The sequence below is a fragment of the Neofelis nebulosa genome, chromosome 1 (genome assembly GCF_028018385.1).
Source record: "Neofelis nebulosa isolate mNeoNeb1 chromosome 1, mNeoNeb1.pri, whole genome shotgun sequence".
Taxonomy (NCBI): Eukaryota; Metazoa; Chordata; class Mammalia; order Carnivora; family Felidae; genus Neofelis; species Neofelis nebulosa.
The window spans coordinates 176478349-176497542 of NC_080782.1; the positions used below are offsets into that span (position 1 = coordinate 176478349).

The window sequence follows — 19194 nt, forward strand, 5'->3', positions numbered from 1 at the left end:
TAAGATTTATCACTTTCGGATAGGCAATGCCTTCTTAAGCCACAGAAAGCAGAGGCGGCAGGAAGAAACTGATAAATCTGATCACAGTACACATTTCAAAGTTTTGTGTAAGAAAAGACATCGTAAGTTTAAAAGACAAGCAACAGGCCAAGACTGCAACATAAATAAAAAATCAAGGAGGATTGACACCCAGAATTTTAAAAAACAAATCATTTACATCAAGGGGAAAAAACAGACTGGGCATGAGATATGAACAGGCAATGCATGAAAGAGAAAAAAAAGGTCAATAAATACAGGATAAGATGGTAAAAATCATTGGTAAAAACCAGGGAAATACCAATAAAAATGATAGCATGATAATATGTCACCCACAATAATGGATGAAAAACTCTGTGGTGAGAATGTGGACAAATAGGCATTCTCGCTCATTGGTGGTGGAATGTAATTTGGAGGTATAAACCGAACATTAAAATGAATAATCTGACAGGTACCATTTCTCAGTATCTACTTCACAGAAATATACACGTGCACAGAGAGACGAATATGAAGATTTTCAGTATAGCACTGACAACAGTGAAAAGCTGGAAAGTGTCCATTCCCCAACAGTGAGAAAGCGGCTAAATACAGCAGCCTGTCCAGATGTATGAATACCATGCACTTGTTAGAGTTACTTCTCTATGTACTGACTTGGACAAATACGTTAATTAATTTTAGAACATTGTACAACAAGGGGGAGTATGAAGACATTTGTGTTTTGGGTTTTTTTTTAAGTCATTTTCTAGACACACGAGCACCCACGAAAGGCCATTTTGCAACCAGGGTTGTGTATAAATGTCACTCCTTTCTCTTCTCCCTCCTCAACTCCCTCCACAGCCTCATAACCGAGGGCTCTGCCCTCCTTCCTCCTCACAACCCCACCCGCCCCCAAGTCCCCATGCCAACTCCACTCCCACATCAGAGACACAATGTGAAAACTTCTCTATTCTGCACCCAACGCTCTTCATGGAGCATTTACTTCTCACTCCCCTCTCTCCTCCCCCAACTGTCCTACAGAAGGAAGCAGGCATATCTGGTGAGCTAGCTCAGGTAACAATACGGTTACCTTACAGTACAGCAGTTACAGTAAGAGGGCACTTTGGACCGTAACCATCAATCCCAAATTCTCAACGTAAACCACAGAAACAAGAGCCTGCCTGTTCAAAGCATCTACCTGAATGTGTGCTCTACAGAGCACAGGAAACTCAACAGTAATTCTAGGGGATCAACAGTGACCCAGATACTTATTTTACACAAGAGGACGAAGACCTGAGTGTCATCCATTCAAAATCAGGCACATATTCCCGGGATATGGGGGGTTCCATCAAATACCACCACGCTGAGCAACAACAGGTTGCTTTTCGTGGCAAGCACCATCTTAGGGGAATTAATTCTTGTCTTTTATTGAATCAGCTATGCAAATAAAAACCTGCAGTGGAATAATTTTTTTTAAGTTAAAAAAAAAAAGAAACACCTCAAATCTAGAGATAATGCAAATGACTATCCTTAACTTTCTGCTGGGCTCTATCTAGTCCTGTGCTATAAAATCCTGGAAGAAACCAGCCTAGAACTTGAGCAATCATTGTACCTGGGTTGACATCTACCGTTCTCTTGAAACTAAAACAGAGCCAGTTTTCCAGAACATCCGCTTGTTGCTCTAATTCAATACAGTATAGAGCCCAACTAGCAAGAACAATGTAGAAAACAACCTACAAAAGAACAGCAGGTGAGTGACCTGGAGAGCTGACGCGGGACGCATGGACACAGAACTTGGCAGTCTCTGGCACAAGATTCCTGCTACCCAAGATTCTCTACCCACTGCGGCACAGACAAGGGCTATTTATTTTCCTAAAACTTGGAGGAAGCATTAAAGCCCAGGCAGACACGTTTGTTGAAGCGTGGGGTTGTTTCTTCTTGGGGGAGGGGGCTTGGAGTGACACTCCCTGCAACATGTTACTTTTTCTCTTGCCTACTTTTAAAAGAACAAAACGGTTAATGGGAGCTCAGGACAAGCAGAATTAGTTTTGACAAGTCGATACCATTTTAATCAGGATCCAGCTCTTTCGGGGAGTGCTGGGTGAAGGAGCCAAGCGTCACTCCGTATCCTAACAGTCCCCGAGAGACGGGGGTCCCACAACCGTGTCCTCGACTCTCAGGACTGAAAAGGTGCTTCCCTCAACCCCCCAACGCCTGAGTCGCCCACCCCACCCCAGTCCCAGGGCGCCGGGCTCGGACAGGAGCCCCGCGGGACACGCGTCCCAGTAGGGCACCGACGGGCACGGGGGCTCTCCGCGGCTCCCTCAGGCTCTGGGGGGGGGGGGGGGGCGGGGGGAAGGCGAGGCTCGGCCACGGAGGGGTCCGGCCCGGGCCAAGAGGGCGCCAGGCTGCCTGGCCGGACAGGAGCGAGGGCAGGGGACGGGGACCCGAGGGGATGCAGACCGTCCAGCGCCAGCATAGAGGGGAAGTCCTTGCAGTTGGAGACGCCCGTGGAATCGGTCACGCACGTCTTCCACAGGTTGGCCCAATAGGTGGCGGTGGTGATGACCGTGCCGTCGATGGTGGACACCTTCCAGTAGTCGGTGGGCAGCGTGGAGGACACCAGCACCCAGCCCGAGATGGAAACCATAAAGGCGATGATCTCCGAGGCCGTGCTCGCCATGCTGCCCGCTGCAGCCGCGCTAGCGCTCGCGCTGGCGCTCCCACTGGGCCCCGCGACCCCCGCGCGTTCGGCCCCGCGGCCCCGCCCCCCGGCCCGCCCGGCCCTGCCCCGCCCCGCCCCGCCCTACCCGCGGGCCGGCGCTAGGGGGCGCGCACGGGCCCCAGGACGGGACGCGCCCTCGGGGGCGGAGAGGGCTCGCGGGGCGCCCTTATTGTCGCCGCTCGGGTTCTCTAGGGCCAGCTGACCCGGCGCCCGCGGTCATGAAAAACTTGGCCTGCGCTCCCCTCGCCCCCAGCTCCCGCGTCTCGGGGCCGGGAACTCGGAGAGCGGCTATCCTGTTAGACTGGCAGCCGGATGTGGACGACCTGTAGCGTCCTACCCCCACCCTTTCCCCCCCCCCCCTCCCGCTCCCCAGCCCTACCTGTGGCAAATAGCTTGGCTTCTAGAGTACCTTGTAAAAGCAGAGCAGAAAAAGCCTTTTGTAAGCCCTGAAAGGACACGGCCTGGTCATGCCACAGCCCTCGCCTTGCTGAACTCTAAAGATTTTCGTGCTACATTCGTTTGCGTGACTCTGTTCAGCCTGTCACGGAGGGTTGACTGCAGTTCCGGGCTTGAAATCGGCCTTGCCCTAAAATCCTGCAGTTCTTTTTGGCTCCGTGATATGCGGAAAGTCATTGTACACAGGTGTGTGGCACAGGCCTAAATTCAAGACAGCAGCGTGTGGGGGAAGCAGGCTCCATGGGAGCCGTCGTTGCGATTTCGATCTTGAATGTTCCAGCCACATAGCTGGCCTGCCTGTGCTAACGCGCTACACATAGGACATGTATTTAAGACATTTTCCAGGTAAGTCCTTTCCAGCTCCCAGTTTTGGGAGTCTGTTCTATCGACAGATGGTTCTGTCATAGTGGAAACCGCTCTGTGTTGTTTTGGGTTTTTTTAAGGACTTCCACCTTTTGCACGTAATTGAAGAATAAACTCATTCATTCCTTCATTGCTGTCTCAAGAGTTAAACATAAAGATCAGCGTGTATTTTCAGTTTCTGAGGCCATAAACCTGCGCATAAATCGGGGAACAAAGACACTGGCTTTACTAGAGGGCTATTATTTGTCCATTTAAAGTTTGTCCATTTTTTTTTAATTTGCCCATTTAAAGTTCTTGCAGTGACTCTCAGGAGTCACATCTTGCCAAAGTAAAGTCTAAAACCTATGAATCAGTGCTCTATAATAAAGCTAGTTGTTAACCCTGTTTCACACTTTCATTCATTGTAAAGAATTTCTCAATTCTTCTCTGTCACTTTTTTTAATATATGCATATTTTTTCTTTTTAAAAATTTTAATTCCAGTATAATTAACATATGGGGTTTATATGTTAATATGTTAATGTGTTCTATATCTCAGGTGCACAATATAGTGATTCAACTATTCTATACATTCCTCAGCGCTTATCACGATAAGCATACCCTTGTCACTTTTGGCTTTAACCAAACCAAACAGAATGAAACTAGAAGTGATTAGATGTCTGTGGAGAAAAGAGGAGGTTGGACTATAGAATCATCAAAACTTATATTTGGAAGAACCATTGGAGACCATTAGGGCACCGCTCCACACTCAGCCCAATTATTCTGTTCCTTTTAGTTGTTGTTTTGAAGTTTAGTCATTTTTGAGAGGGAGACAAAGTGTGAGTGGGGGAGGGGCAGAGAGCGTGGGAGACACAGAACCTGAAGCAGGCTCCAGGCTCCAAGCTGTCAGCACAGAGCCCTATGCGGGGCTCGAACTCACGAACTGTGAGATTGTGACCTGAGCCAAAGTCGGACGCTTAACTGACTGAGCCACCCGGGTTCCCCCCAGTTATTCTACTTCTTGAGATGATATTTAGTTCATGCTCCAACCTTCAGGTCATGGGGTCCAGTGCATATGTTCTGGTTTTGTTTTGTATAGTATTGACAACCTTGTAGAAAGTCTTTCTTCACAATGAATTCCAATCTGTCTCTTTTTCTCCCACCTACCTGCCATAGTCAACACAGGGTGAGTCCTATCCTTGAGCCATGCAGCAGCTTCAGGAGGTGTGTTTGTGTGTGTGTGGTCATCTTGTGGCTTGTGTGAATGAGAATGTGGGTGAAGGTGGTTTGCACATGGGTAGGATGCAGACATGGTTCCACTTCTCTACTGATCTTGGTCCCAACTTGTCCTGGCGTATCAAGCTAAAAAACAGTTTGGGAAGCACCTAGCTAGCCTCATCCTTCTCATTTTTTCTCCCATTCAAATCGATCACCCTTGACTGTTGACTACAAACTGTCCTCTATTCTTCTACGTGATTTGCCTTTTTAAAGTGCTTTTATTATCTGGTTTCTTGTCCTCCAGCATATTTCCACCATTATTTCTATGTCATATCCCTTTCTGAATGATCTGCCTATTTCTCACCCAGTTTACTCTTCAGAAAACACAGTCATGAACCAGGAGTTTCCAAAAATTCAAAATTGCACAAATTTTGGTTTTGTACTTTGTTTCTGGCCTTGTCTCAGAGTCTCTTTGTGTCTTCCTCATGGTAGGTACTCACTAAAATTACTGATTCCTTCTCCTTTTTTTTTTTTTTAAGGCAAAACCTGAGCCACTTTGACACACAAAAAAGTATGGCATTGTGACTCTGAAGACTCAAGCAGTTCCTAATTTATCAACAGGTTGGTTATAAATTTCGTTGTTTAGAACCCAAAGCTCCTTGTTTGTTTTAAAGAAAGAACTATGAAGAATGGCTTGGTGTTTTAGACCAGACCCCAAAAGTTTATTTAACAGATCATGTAGCTTTACTTATTGTCCTTAAAAAATCTATAAACCCAGACCACCACTGCAACATCGTTTCCAGAGAAAATAAATTCAGAATTCCAACTTGGAACTCCAAGAAAGGCTTTCTCTCTCTCTGCTACACCACCAGACCATTTAAGCCAGACTCTCTGGGGGTAGCTCTGGTAGTGATTTTTACAAAGCTTCCAATGCATAGCCAGGCTGGGAACCACAGCTCTGACTGGTCAAGATGCATATATATGCATATAAACTGTTAATTTAGTAAAACAGATGGTGTGCATTACCGAGAGAATATTAATCTCTTGGTTGAAAACTTTGAAAAAAGAAATATTCTTTTACTGTAGAGACTGTAGCACACAATTTCAACTTCAAAGGAGTTGAAAATACTGTAAGCAATCTATAAATTAAGATCTGGATGGCAGCACTATTAGCTCCTTTGCAAGCTGAAACAGACTGGGGTCGTCACGCCTGTGAACTTGATTAATTTCCTTTACTTTTATCCTTTGTCAGTTCTGTGAGGTTGGACAGCCCTAAACTCTTTTCTTTTTCTTCCCTGGCACATACTGCATAATTGCTATAGAGAGTTATATTTTAGAGCCCACAAGCGCTGACCAAAAGATGAAAATGTTAACTTCTCTTTAATACCTAAAGAATATTATGTAATGAATCAAGCATTTATTTTAAAATGTCTTATATCTTAAGCATTTCAAAACCGGTTTATTCCGAAGAAACCTAAGTGTAGCACACACAACATAACCCAGCATAAGAATGTCCAGAAAATGAAAACAGACTGAATAGGGATTTTTTTGAAGTAATACGTAAGTGGCCTGTTTCACTTTAAGATTATAGAATCCCAAATAACCTTTGCAGTTAATCTGCAAACCCATTTACAGAGTATGTTTCCACTGATAATCGCTTCCTTATTTTCTTTAGGATTCAGTGAACTGAAAATTTTATTTAATTATTTGTAACAGTCTATCCTTAATTTGAATATAAAGTGACTACATCCCTCTAAATTATTCAGATTAACATCTTAATTAACAATAATTTGGTCTTTACAAAAAAACTTAGATTTTTTCCAATATGAAAACTAATAATTTATCCATAAATTAATAAATTTGACATGAAGACATTTAATGTCCTGAAATATATTCTGAGCCTTTCCACTTTTGAGACCTAAACCACTGAGATTAACACTGGAAGTTATTTCTTTGGCATTATTATGGTTATTAAGGGAAAATAGAGGATCCCCCACCCCAGGGTTGTTCAATAGGAGTGAAACCAGTTTAGCCGACTAAACAGGAGATTTGCAGAAATTCTTTACTTGAGATTCAACTCACCTGCCAAACAACACAGGTGTGCCTTTTAACAACTCAAGGATTTTCTAGGCATCAAATTTGGTTTCAGTATACATTAGCTCCTTCCTAGATTCCAATGAGGCGGGTGCTGCTAATCAGGTGGGAAGAAACTGAAGTCCTGATAAATATGGTATTAACTAAAAAAACAACTGCCCAGGAGCCAAATATTGTTACACCGTGTTAGAGAAGACATTAATGCCGATACTAAGATAGTAAAATAGCATGTCTGTGTTCTATTTCCTTCCGTTTTCCCTAAGACTCTCTGTTTATCTTAATGCTCTACACTAATTCTACGATACTTGTAATCTCCTTAGCATGAAAGCTACAGAGTGATAAGAATACTATGGATATGAACACTCATGCTTATCACTGCATCACTAATTGTGTGTGTGTGTGTGTGTGTGTGTGTGTGTGTGTGTGTGATTTTTCTGCAAATTATAAGGGTGTTTTGTTTTGGCATTTGGTATCCTTTGAGGCTGCACCGTATCAGAATGTTTCAGTGGGCCTATTACAAGTGGGTGGCATGTATCTTATGAATTTGTTTTTCCTGCATTCATTTAAAATGCACTCATTCCCAATTCTTTTTATTTTTTTAATGTTTCTTTATTTTTGAGGGGGGGGGGGACAGAGAGGGAGACACAGAATCTGAAGCAGGCTCCAGGCTCTGAGCTGTCAGCACAGAGCCCCACATGGGGCTTGAACCCACAAACCGTGATATCATGACCTGAGCTGAAGTTGGACGCTTAACCAACTGAGCCACCCAAATGCCCCAACGCGTTCCCAATTCTAAGGTATCTTAGGGCCATCTAGATTCCACTTGAGACCCCAGAGGGGTAAGGTTTGGCCCCCAGCAGCTCATGGCTGTCTTGGTGAATACTTCAGCCTGGAACTACTCTCACTCTGGGATGCTGGAACCTTCCAGTGCTTGCAGATGGATTGGTTGTATTTTGCTGGTCAATAACCATCTTACGAGTACTATTAAAACCTACCCACTGAGACTAGGCAGCAAGTAAATCAGTATGTTTTGGTTAAGTTGGGGTTTTTTGTCTGAGGTGGAGCTTCCTCGTTTGTTACATGAAGGAGTTATTCTGGATGGCATCCAAAACCACTTTCAACTCAGTCTCTGAGTCGGATTCCTCATGAACTTGACCAGTGACACACCAAATCGGCAAGGAGAGAAGAGAGGCAAGAGTTTTCCTTTGCTGTCCTCCTTGCTGTCTTTCTTTTACTTTTAAGTTTTTGTTTGTTTGTTTGTTTTTTGAGAGAGAGACAGACAGAGGGAACACAAGTGAGGGAGGGGCAGAGAGAAGGACAGAATCCCAAGCATGCTTTGCACCATCAGCACAGAGCCCTATGTGTGGCCCGAACCCAGGAATTCTGAGATCATGACCTGAAGCGAAGATCAAGAGTTGAACACTTAACCCACTGAGTCACTCAGGCGCACCCCCCCCCGCTTTCTTTTCTACCCCCATTTTCTGCTATTGCTCTCCCTCCTTTGCTATACTGAAAGGGCTGTTATATGTATGGGCATGGGGGTGGGGGGATGCATGAAGATAATGTTTCTAAAATCTCTGTGTAAATTTATTTTCAAGTCTTATTTTGTTTATTAGAAACATGTGATAAAGCAGAGTAGTTCAAGTTGCTTATGAAGCAGGGTGATGTAGGAGACAGAGGGCAGACGAGGAAATAGGCAAGAGAAACAAAGTGCTCAGTAGAGTGCCCACAAAGAAGAGAGAAACCAGGAAGCAAGAGCAGGATTAGTCCGAGGGAAAGAACTGGGATGGGGGAATGTCCAAAGAGAAGTGCAGCAAAAGTGAGAAATATAACTAGAGAGCAGTTGAAGGTAAGAGGGGGTGGACAGCTACATGACAGAGTAAGGGAAACAGACTTGGGCGGGGGGGGGGGGGGGGGGGTGGTGCTGAGCGACCATTAAACATCGGCCAAGAAGAGCAAGATAGAGGTGAAAAGGAGATGGCAGGGTATGAGGGAGAGTGGAGAATTGTGTCCACAGCCCTCACCTTCCCGCATGAGTGTAAGGGCAGGAAGCAGAACATTCCAGTGACTGCTACACACAAAGAGACTTTCCCCTCTCCCTGGTTCTCAGAATAGAGCTGGGTGAGAATTTTTTCCAAAGTACTCAGGAGCACCATGTCTGCCATTTGGCTCACGTCATTGGAAACATTACTGGAAGTTTACAATGAATTCGTTAAGAGTCCAAGAGGCAAATTCTGACAGAAACACACCCATAAGCAAATGATTACTGATGATTTCTTTCAAAAGGTAGACTTTCTCCTGTTTGTATCTACTAAAACTTACATGAGTACCTTTCAGGGACCAGTTAGCAGTCAAAGTACTTCACCCATTTAAGAACAACCCGAAGGAGTGGGTACTGTCTTCGTTCTATTGTAGAGATTGAGGAAACCAAACCACAGAGAGGTGAAGTAACTTGCCCTAGGACATGGTGGAAGTCGGGTTTCAACTTAGCCCGCAGAGTCCCGGAGTCACGCTCCTTTGTACTATGTTGCCTTCTACCAACACAGTCTGCGTAATTATGTAGTCAGTCAATAACCACTGGGTATATGACCAAATGTAGACACAAAATGAATTAAAACAATTCTAGATAATTTGTATTTATCTTCATTTTTCAGGATAATGGCTTTAATAATCAGAAGTATTTAAACAGGATACCTAATTTCCTTATTTAATTTCATTGTGTGATTAAGTCTTGTAACGGATGAACTGAAGTTCATGAACATGCTGTTTAACAATGTCCCAGGCAATGATTCATTGTTATCACAGTTGGTGTCTGGAATACTTCTCTTAAAAGGTGTGTGTGTGTGTGTGTGTATAGATGTATAAATATATGTGCATATGTATGTGTATACACACATTATAAAAAGTTCATTAGAGTGCTGTTAATTCTGTCTTCTCCATGCTTTGAGTCCTGTGCTATCCTCAGCCAGTTAGCATTTGATGAGTACCCACCCTCCTCCCTTACTATCCTGAACTGGTGTTTGCTGGTGTGTGGTATTACCTCACTATGGACTGTCTTTTCTTTATTTTGTTTTCTGATGAAGTCTTGACCCATATTAGCTAACAAAGGGTGTGCTACGATAAAACAAAGGAGGTGTCCCATTCAGATATAAAATGCAAGCTTTTTCTTTTTCTTTTTCATTAGGTACTGTTGGGTTGTTTTTGGAAGAGCTGTATCCCATGACATGACCATAGCAGGGTGGAATGGTTCTTGTTCTTTCAAGTCCTAACAATACTTGTTTTATCTGACTATATAATTATTATATTACTTTAAAACCCAAGGTTATCCATCTCCAGAGTTCATGTTCTTATTTTATTTAATATCCCAGTCATTCAAATTCTGAGGGCATTCAAAGATGCGTTTTGTTTTGTTTTGTTTTTTTAAACTTTTTTTAAATGTTTACTTATTTTTGAGAGGGAGAGAGAGAGAGAGAGAGACAGAGAGAGAATGAGTGGAGAGGGGCAAAGAGAGAGGGAGACACAGAATCTGAAACAGGCTCCAGGCTCTGAGCTGTCAGCACAGAGCCCAACGCGGGGCTCAAACCCACAGACTGCGAGATCATGACCTGAGCCGAAGCCAGACACTTAACTGACTGAGCCACCCAGGCGCCCCAAAGATACGTTTTTAAAGATGAAAAATACAAATACTAAAAAGTTCCAGGGGTACCTGGCGGGCTCAGTCAGAAAAGCGTGCAACTCTTGATCTTAGGGTCCTAAGTTCAAGCCCCACGTTGAGTTTAGAGATTACTTAAATAAATAAAACTTAAAAAAAAAAGTTCTAGACATTACTACATCCACAGTTAAAAGACAGGTCATTATTTGAATATTTTGAGGTCCATTACTATTTATGTTCTCCACTGACCTCCTCTTATCTGGTTATGAGAGAAAAATAGGGGTGTAGGAAGAGAGATCTTAGAGAGGCAAGTGTGTGTGTGTGTCAAAGAAATAAAGAGACAGAAGTTAAAGGGAAACAAGAGTGACATGTAATAACAAAGGAAGATGTTTTCTCTTTAAAATTTTTTTAATGTTTATTAATTTTTGAGAGAGCGAGAGAGAGCAAGAGCGGGGGAGGGGCAGAAAGAGAGGAAGACACAGAATCTGAAGCAGGCTGCAGGCTGTGAGCTGTCAGCACAGAGCCTGATGCGGGGCTCAAACCCACAGACTGTGAGATCATGACCTGAGCCGAAGTTGGACACTTAACCGACTGAGTCACCAGGGTGCCCCAAGATGTTTTCTCTTTAAAACATTGATTGGGAATGAAAGTGATAAAGGTAGGAGATGATGAAGAGAATGTTCAGTATGAGCTTATATATATGTGGGGCTTGAGGAGAGAGGCAGGACCACTGACCAACTTCTGCTTCACTGTGTTGCTTTAGCCCTCTTTTACTCTCAAATATTGATATAGATATAGATATAGATATAGATATAGATATAGATATAGATATAGATATATAGCATTGGAAATTTAACGTATCTCAAGAGCGATAGTTCATGTTTGGGAGATGAGGAAAAGGTAGAACACAATGACTGAATTAAGCATTAGTGTCATGTTAGCACAACCCATTTCTTCTTTATTTTTTTCCTTCAGAACTGATGGTCCAAGTGTTAGAAAACAAATTTGTAATCAGAATCTCCTCTACGCTGAATATTATGTTTTATTTGCTAGGTGTGCCCAAAATGCACGTTTTCTTGGCCATTAATCTTTGTGTTCCATTTCCTCTACTCCACCCTTGAAGGCATCCCCACTGGCCACAGAGCTTATTGGAGGCGCCTTGAGGAAGTGATTGAGAAAACAGAGGTGGTCAGAAACTGCTGAACATCACTGAAACCTGGGAGGAATGACCAATTATTTTGGGAATAGTGGCCTGAAAAAGCTACAGTGAGATGGTCATTTTGACATATGGGGGAGGCAAAGGATTGGAGAAGCCAGTGTAAGTTAGGACTCATTGCCATGAGATGTTCACACAGCCCATATTGTTCACTCACTTTTTGCTTTCATTTTGAGAACAGCATTATTCATTCACTGAAGCAATTCAAAATAGACTCATTAGGTGCCTATTATGCTCCAGGCATCCTCCCCCACATTGTAAATATGGTGAACAAAATGAACTAAATTTCCACCCAAACAGAGCTTAAATTCTACTGGAAGAGGCAAGAATAAGGAAAGAGGAATGTTTAGTATATTGGATGTCATATGCTAGGGAGAAAAAATTTAAACCACTGGGGAGTTGGGGGTGTTATACCAAGTGTGGGGGTGGGGAAGGGGGAGGTTGGTTTTAAAATTTTAGTTAGGTGGCCAGAGGAGCCCTCCCTGAGAAGATGACTTCTGGGTAGGGACCTGAAGGAAATGAGGGAGTTAGCCATGTGGCCAGTTTTCTGCAGGCCATTCCCAGAGCAGGGAGCACATCCGCCTTGTCTGGGCAACATTGGAGAGGCCAGTGTGGCTGCAGCAGAGAAAGTGAAGGGGAACGTAGTGGGAGATGGGGACGGAGAGAGGGAATGGGGTCTGTGTGTGTGACCCTGTATGTCCATGTGTGCGCCCGAGTGTCTGTGTGTTTCTGAGTGTCTCTATGTGTACTTAATCTGTTTGTGTGTTCTTGCGTCTCTGTGGGTCTGTGTGTGTGCCCATGCATCTTTGTGTGTGTCTTTGTGAGTGTGTACATGTGGGGGCTGTATATAAGTCTCAGCAGCTTTTGGAGGGCTCCGTAAGTCCCAACAACAACTTTGGCTTTTATTCTGACTGCAATGGGGAGACACTGGCAGGTTCTGTGAGAAGAAGAGGTATCCAGGTTAGGTAGGATCACTCAGAATAGGAAGGTCAGTGTAGGAAACAGGATGCCAGTTGGGAGGCAAGTGCAACCATCCAGCTGAATGATGGCAGTGGCTTTAATGAGGCTGGTACAAGAGCAGTGGTGAGAGATGGTCAGATTTTGCATTTTTGGTTCTCTTTTGAAGGTAGAGCTGACAAGATTCACAAATGACTGGCTGTGAAGTATGAGTAAAAGAGAAGAGCAGAGGAAGACATCAGCGTTTTGGCCTCAGCCAAAGGGGGGAGTTGTTTCCTAAATTGAGGAAAGCTCTAGAAAATAGGTTCAGGGGTTAAAAGGAGAATTCAGTTTCTTTTTGTTGTTTGTTTGTTTGTTTGTTTGTTTGTTTTGAGAGATAGAACAAGAACAAGTGGGAGAGAGGCAGACAGAGAGGGAGAGAGAGGATCCCAAGGCAGGCTCTGCACCATCAGCGCAGAGCCCTATTCTGGGCTTAAACTCATGAACTGTGAGATCATGACCACAGCAGAAAGCAAGAGTCAGATGCTTAACCAACTAAGCCACGCAGTCGCCCCAAGAGTCCGGTTTCACACATCTTGAGTTAGGCTTCCCAGTAGATATCCAGAAGGAGGAGCCACGCAGGCAATTGTATCTACAAATCCAGAGTTGAGGGCAGAGCTTCAGGCTTAAAAAGTACACTTTGGAGTCATCTGTGGTTAGGTGGCATTTAAGCCGTGAGACTAGCCAGTCTCTCAGACTGAAAGTAGATGGGAAAGAGATCTTCTAGGAGTTGAGGATGAAACAACAAAAGAGATTGGGAAGGCACAGCCATCTAAGTCAGAGAAAAACCAGGGCAGAGAGTCTGGAAGCCACGTGAAGAAATTTTTTTAAGGAGGAAGAGGTAGAGTGATTGATGGTGTCACATGTGGCTGAGGGGACAAGCTGAAGGAAGACGAAGAATGAAGTCCATGGTGGTCCTTGACGGGAGTGGTTCTATGGAGAGGGTGGGGCACACACCAGATGGGAGTGGGGTCAGTGGAGAATGGGAGGTAAAACTGGGGGCAGGAAGTATGAACAGCTCCTTAAAGAGAGGAGAGAAATGGTGTGGGGACTGGAAGGAAAGTGAATCATGAAAGGTGTTTTGTTTTTTTTTATTTAACTTTTTATTTTTTAAGATGAGAGAAATAATCACCTCCTGCTGTGTTCCTTTGTGTAAGTTCAGGAAAGGTGCCCTTTCCTCTGTACGGCAGCTTGGAGAGCAGACTATGGGCATAGGGTCTCAGGCCATATGCGGCCCCGCCTCACAACTGCTGTTTTCACCACCCCCTTCCCCAGTGTATTGTCACCTGGTTAAATTCTTTAAGAAAATAGTTCAGATGCAGATTTTCCATCTATATTTATGTCTATCTGACTTTGTACTAAAACACATTAGTTTGATATCATTTAAAAACAATGGCACACACATTTTATAGTTCTAGAATATGAGAGTTACAAAGTACTTTAAAAATATTTAATTCAGGGGCGCCTGGGTGGCTCAGTCGGTTAAGCGGCCGACTTCGGCTCAGGTCATGATCTCACGGTCCGTGAGTTCGAGCCCCGCATCAGGCTCTGTGCTGACCACTCAGAGCCTGGAGCCTGTTTCGGATTCTGTGTCTCCCTCTCTCTCTGACCCTCCCCCGTTCATGCTCTCTCTCTCTGTCTCAAAAATAAATAAATGTTAAAAAAAATTAAAAATATATATATATATATTTAATTCAACATTTTATAGATGAGGAAATCAGAATCCCTAAGTGACTTCTTAATATATGTTAAGTTGTAAAGTGAATATTGCAGTACTGTACCAATTGCAATGACATTTTGTGTATGTTACTCTTCAAAAATGGTAAATTTGAAGAACTACCCGATTTCAGTGCAGAAGAAAAATCTGAATTACAAGCAAGTTTTGACTATTTAGAAGTTGAAAACTGTTCTCCTCAATGATATATCTGTGCTGACAAACTATTTATGAGTATATCACCAGGAGGTTTTTGTTTCAGGTTAATGCAAAGTCATCTTTATAAATGACTTTTGAATAGTAACATCAAAAGAAAGGAAGTAACAATGAAGTTGTATACTGGTAATATGGTAGACAGATAATAGACACACCTTTTCTTCGTGGTTCAAAGCAATAGCTGTTTCTATGTTTGATTTAGGGTTTGTAAAGAATTAATAAAAAGATCTAAAGAACAAGGCTGATGTCATGTTTTGCCTGTGATTATTACAAACTGCCACACCTCTAGGACCTGGGACATAAATCTTCCTGACAAACAAATATGCCCTAAGTCAATGACTTCCCCACTGTGCAATTCACGCACATATGTGATTCTATAGAGTTAGGCAATGTTTTGTCTTGCAATCAAAACATTATGTGAAAGATTATATTGTAGTTTTTTGACATGGTGAATAAAGCAGCCAATGAAATTTGGTTAAGCAAGCTGATCATTTATTTGTTAGTTTCTAGATTTTATATACCATAGAGGAGAAAAGCGAATAATAAAATTCCATTATCTCATGTTAATTTCCAGATGAGATAGGCAGGATCAAATAAGTCAAAGCACAGATGTTATTAAGCTGTATATACAGTATTATGGGCATTTGATAGTCATTGAATTTAATTTATCAGTCAAAAAGGACAGCTTATAATGTTGGACGGAATGTTAAGCATACTCTCAAAAACTATCTGTAATTGTCTAATTTTAATCCTTTCAAGTAAATAATCTTTAAATGAAGGGAAAGTCATATTCTTTCAAATTATAATCTTGCAACAAATATAGGGCCTTAGTTTATACTTCAAATGATCAAATTAATCCTCAAATAATTGTTCTTTTTGTCTCTTAAAACACATCTGTATATACATTTATAAATAATATATTTGTCACTAAATGATTTTTCTACAGATGGTTTGGCATCACACAATAGGAATTCAGGAACACACAGTATGTTTTTTTCATTAGTTTGTTTTGCTGTCTTTGGTTTTGTTTTAGTAGTCTCTGTACAATCTCTGTATTCAACATGGTGCTTGCATGCACAACCCCAAGATCAAGAGTCACATGCTTGGGGCGTCTGGCTGGGTCAGTCCCCAGTGTAACTGGGGGACTCTTGATTTCAAGGTTCTAAGTTCAAGCCCCACGTTGAGCGTAGAGATTACTTAAAAATTAAAAAATCTTAAAAAAAAAAAAAAGAATGGTGTGCTCTACTGACTGAGCCCCCCAGACACCCCTGTTTCGCTCTGTTTGTAAGCAGAGTTGACTAACTATAATCCATCCAGAATTGCTACTTGGCAACTTGATGCATAGGTTAGGATCACCAGTTTCTTACATCCTTTTTCCTAACAGCCAATTAATTTTGACTTTCAAGACACTGTGTTTCACTGGGTTAGGCAAAACCAAGCTCAACTCTAAGTAGCACACATCTCCACAAGCCTACCTGGTTAAAATGGCGCTGCTCTTGTCTCTTCACCGCCTGGAAAGCTTTGGCTGACTCTCAGAGCAGGAGAGTTCTCGAAAGGGTGGATATTAGACCCCCATATATATATACTAATGTTTGCCTTACCTACTCACTGAACAAATGTGAATGGGGGACTTTAATGATTATGACTTTTTTAAAACTATGGTTATGACTATGAGCCTTACTTTTTTTGTTCAGAGTTTATTTATTTTGGGGTGCCTGGGTGGCTTAATTAAGCATCCGACTTCGGCTCCAGTCATGATCTTGCGGTTCACAAGTTTAAGCCCCGTGTTGGCTCTGTGTGCTGACAGCTCAGAGCCTGCTTCAGATTCTGTATCTCCCTCTCTCTCTACCCCTCCCCTGCACTCTCTCTCTCTCTCTCTCTCAAAAATAAATAAACATAAAAATTTTTTTAATTGCATAGGAGAATACTATTTCCTCCTACCCTTCAAAAAACGTCAACAAAGGGAAAACGAGAAGGCATGGGAGAGTCAAAGGAGAAGAGAAATGGAGAAAGAACGGTTCAAAAGAGCAAAAGTAGCTAGAGTGTGGTGCAGCTGTGGTCCATATCGGGAACCAGCAGGAGAGTTACAGTCGCTGAGAAATCTTCCTTACCACTCCAGACATTTACACTTCAGTCTCAAATTTTGCTTACTTTTTGTTCATTCTTACCCCAACTCCCTCCTACTTATGGTCACGTGCTTATATTTGCCTCTTAATTGGGAGCAAAGAACAGTAGCCTACAGCCTGCTCATTCCAAATTCCTCCTTGTCTCAAGTGTTAGGAAGGAAAGGCAGATCTATTCCAGGAAACTGGTAACAATATTTACTCTCATGTCTAGAATTAAGCAATCTGTAGAAGGTCCCACAGCAGGTTAATGCTGGAACCAGGTTTATCATGCACAGCTGCTGAGTTCTCATTGTGTGCATGGGTCATGGGGCCGTGGGGCCACCAGGCTGTTCCACACAGTGTTCCAAATCTCATACTTGTCAACTGCAAGGAACTTCCTACGCCCGTGGTTGGAAACAAGCTTGATTAAACATAACACATTCAAAAAAGCCTCACTACCATAACTTCCAAACTTTAAAAGGACTGAATACCTATTTCAGTTCATATATATATATATGTATGTATATATATATATATATGTATATATATATATACATACATATATATATATATATATATATATATATATATATATATATAAACACTTTTATTTATTTTTGAGAGACAGAAACAGAGCACTAGCAGAGGAGGCCAGAGAGAGAAGGAGACACAGAATCCGAAGCAGACTCCAGGCTCTGAGCTGTCAGCACAGAGCCCAACGCGGGGCTCCAACCCACCAACTGTGAGATCATGACCTGAGCTAAAATTGGATGCTTAACTGACTGAGCCACCCAGGCACCTCTCTTTCAGTTCTAAGCAAAAAGTGTCATAGGTAGTAAACTGATACTATCAGTTTCATGGAAAGAAGGAATATTCCAACAAACATGAAATTTTACTCAATTACTCAAGCTCTTAAGTTAGAGGTGTGGCCATATATTTACAGGTAACAAAGGGAGCTGACTTTAAGAATTAATATCATTTTGCATTCTGAAGCACTAGCCAGAACCTGATTTTTGTTTAGCTTTTTCTGATATTTTCAAGTATGCCATGTGTTTCTTATCTAATCCAGACTAACACCTGAGAAGTAGTCTTTTGTAACTTAATATATATCCTGCTAGATTTCAGTGGTAGACTGTTCTTTAAGGTAAATGTTTGTTAAAGGATCAAGATTATCCTTTGAAAGATGAATAAGGACCAAAAGAATCATAAGCATTTGAGCTCAAAATAATTCACATCTTCTTATGTTCACAATATTCTTTTAAAAAAAAAAAGGGAATGTGCAAGTGTTGTCATGACAATATTCTGGAAAGGTAGAAAATATAACTTCAATAAGAAATTAAGCCATCTCATAGTTGGCTTTTATTACCCATTTACCTTTATATATTATTAAAGCTCTTTTATAATGCAACAGTCTTCTTCTCACTGCATATTTCTGACTGAAAAATTTTTTAACTTTTATTATAAATCAGATTCATTTTCTAAACAAATCGATTTTGGTATGTGAGTTTTACACCAGTGAAGGTGGCAAGCCTTTTAAAGTCATGTACCAACTGGAAAATGGTCATTTCAGAGAAGATATACTGAAACAATGCCATATCCCCAAATGCCTCTATGTAAATACTGGACGCAAAAGCAGATTCAAAATCCAATCCTATCACCAGCATCCTCAGTCTCTCTTCTCTATTGTTGTGGCAGTGTTTGTGTCTTTGACTCCTTCACACCATTCACCTTCACATAGCTGTCCTTAAACGATTTTTGGTGGTTGGTTGATCCGGTTTCTATTACTGAAGAGCAAGAGAAAGTTTCAGGAATGTAACAAAATTTGGCATCATCCAACAAGTAGAGTATTTAAAAAGCACCTCCTTGATGGAGTCTACAGGAATGAAATCTAAGGGGGTGAGGGGTGTTACTATATGGGGTACAACAGAGTGAGGGTGTAGGCTGTGGCAGGGGCAAAGGAAAGAAGTCATGGTCCCTCCCAAACACAGAAAAGAAAATGTGGTCTGGGCCAGGCCTGAGAGAAGATGAAATTAGATCTTATAGTCATGAAAGGAAGAATCTGGACAAGATGCAGAATGGGAATCTCTGGGTGAACACACACATTGGCCTTCCCATTGGATGGTGTACATAATGAAGGAAGTTTTGGCTAGACACAAGCAGAAGTCAATGTGATATATCAAATTATAACACTTCATGATCCTATAAGAAGGGTAGGTATGAGCACTTGTTGGTAATTCTTAGAAATTGTTTGGCAGTGGGTCTTAGGTATGTAATTAAATGAAAACTGGAAATTATGTTTGGTTCTTATTGTCATGTGGGTTCCTTATCCACATGAAGTTCTTGGCAATGTCATTGTACAGTGGTGCATAAATAAGGACCATGAATTTAATTTTGCTCTCATTTAGTGCTACTTGTGTGTTGCCACTGGAGGATGTGGTTGTTTGGGATCC

The 19194-nt window shown here is 42.2% G+C and overlaps 1 protein-coding gene across 4 annotated transcripts in view; it reads right to left on the reverse strand.

Moving 5' to 3' along the window:
- Positions 1–19194, reverse strand: part of CLDN10 (claudin 10) — a 113376-nt gene that overhangs the window by 20031 nt on the left and 74151 nt on the right. Inside the window, exon 1 of one of the 4 annotated variants that reach the window (XM_058681797.1) lies at positions 2476–2770. The exons of 2 other annotated variants lie outside the window; for them this stretch is intronic. In XM_058681797.1, the coding sequence (XP_058537780.1) occupies positions 2476–2695 (220 nt within the window). In that variant the 5' untranslated portion in view covers positions 2696–2770. Of the gene's footprint in view, positions 1–2475; positions 2771–19194 lie in introns of those variants that run through there. One more of the 4 variants, XM_058681775.1, reaches the window with a different exon arrangement.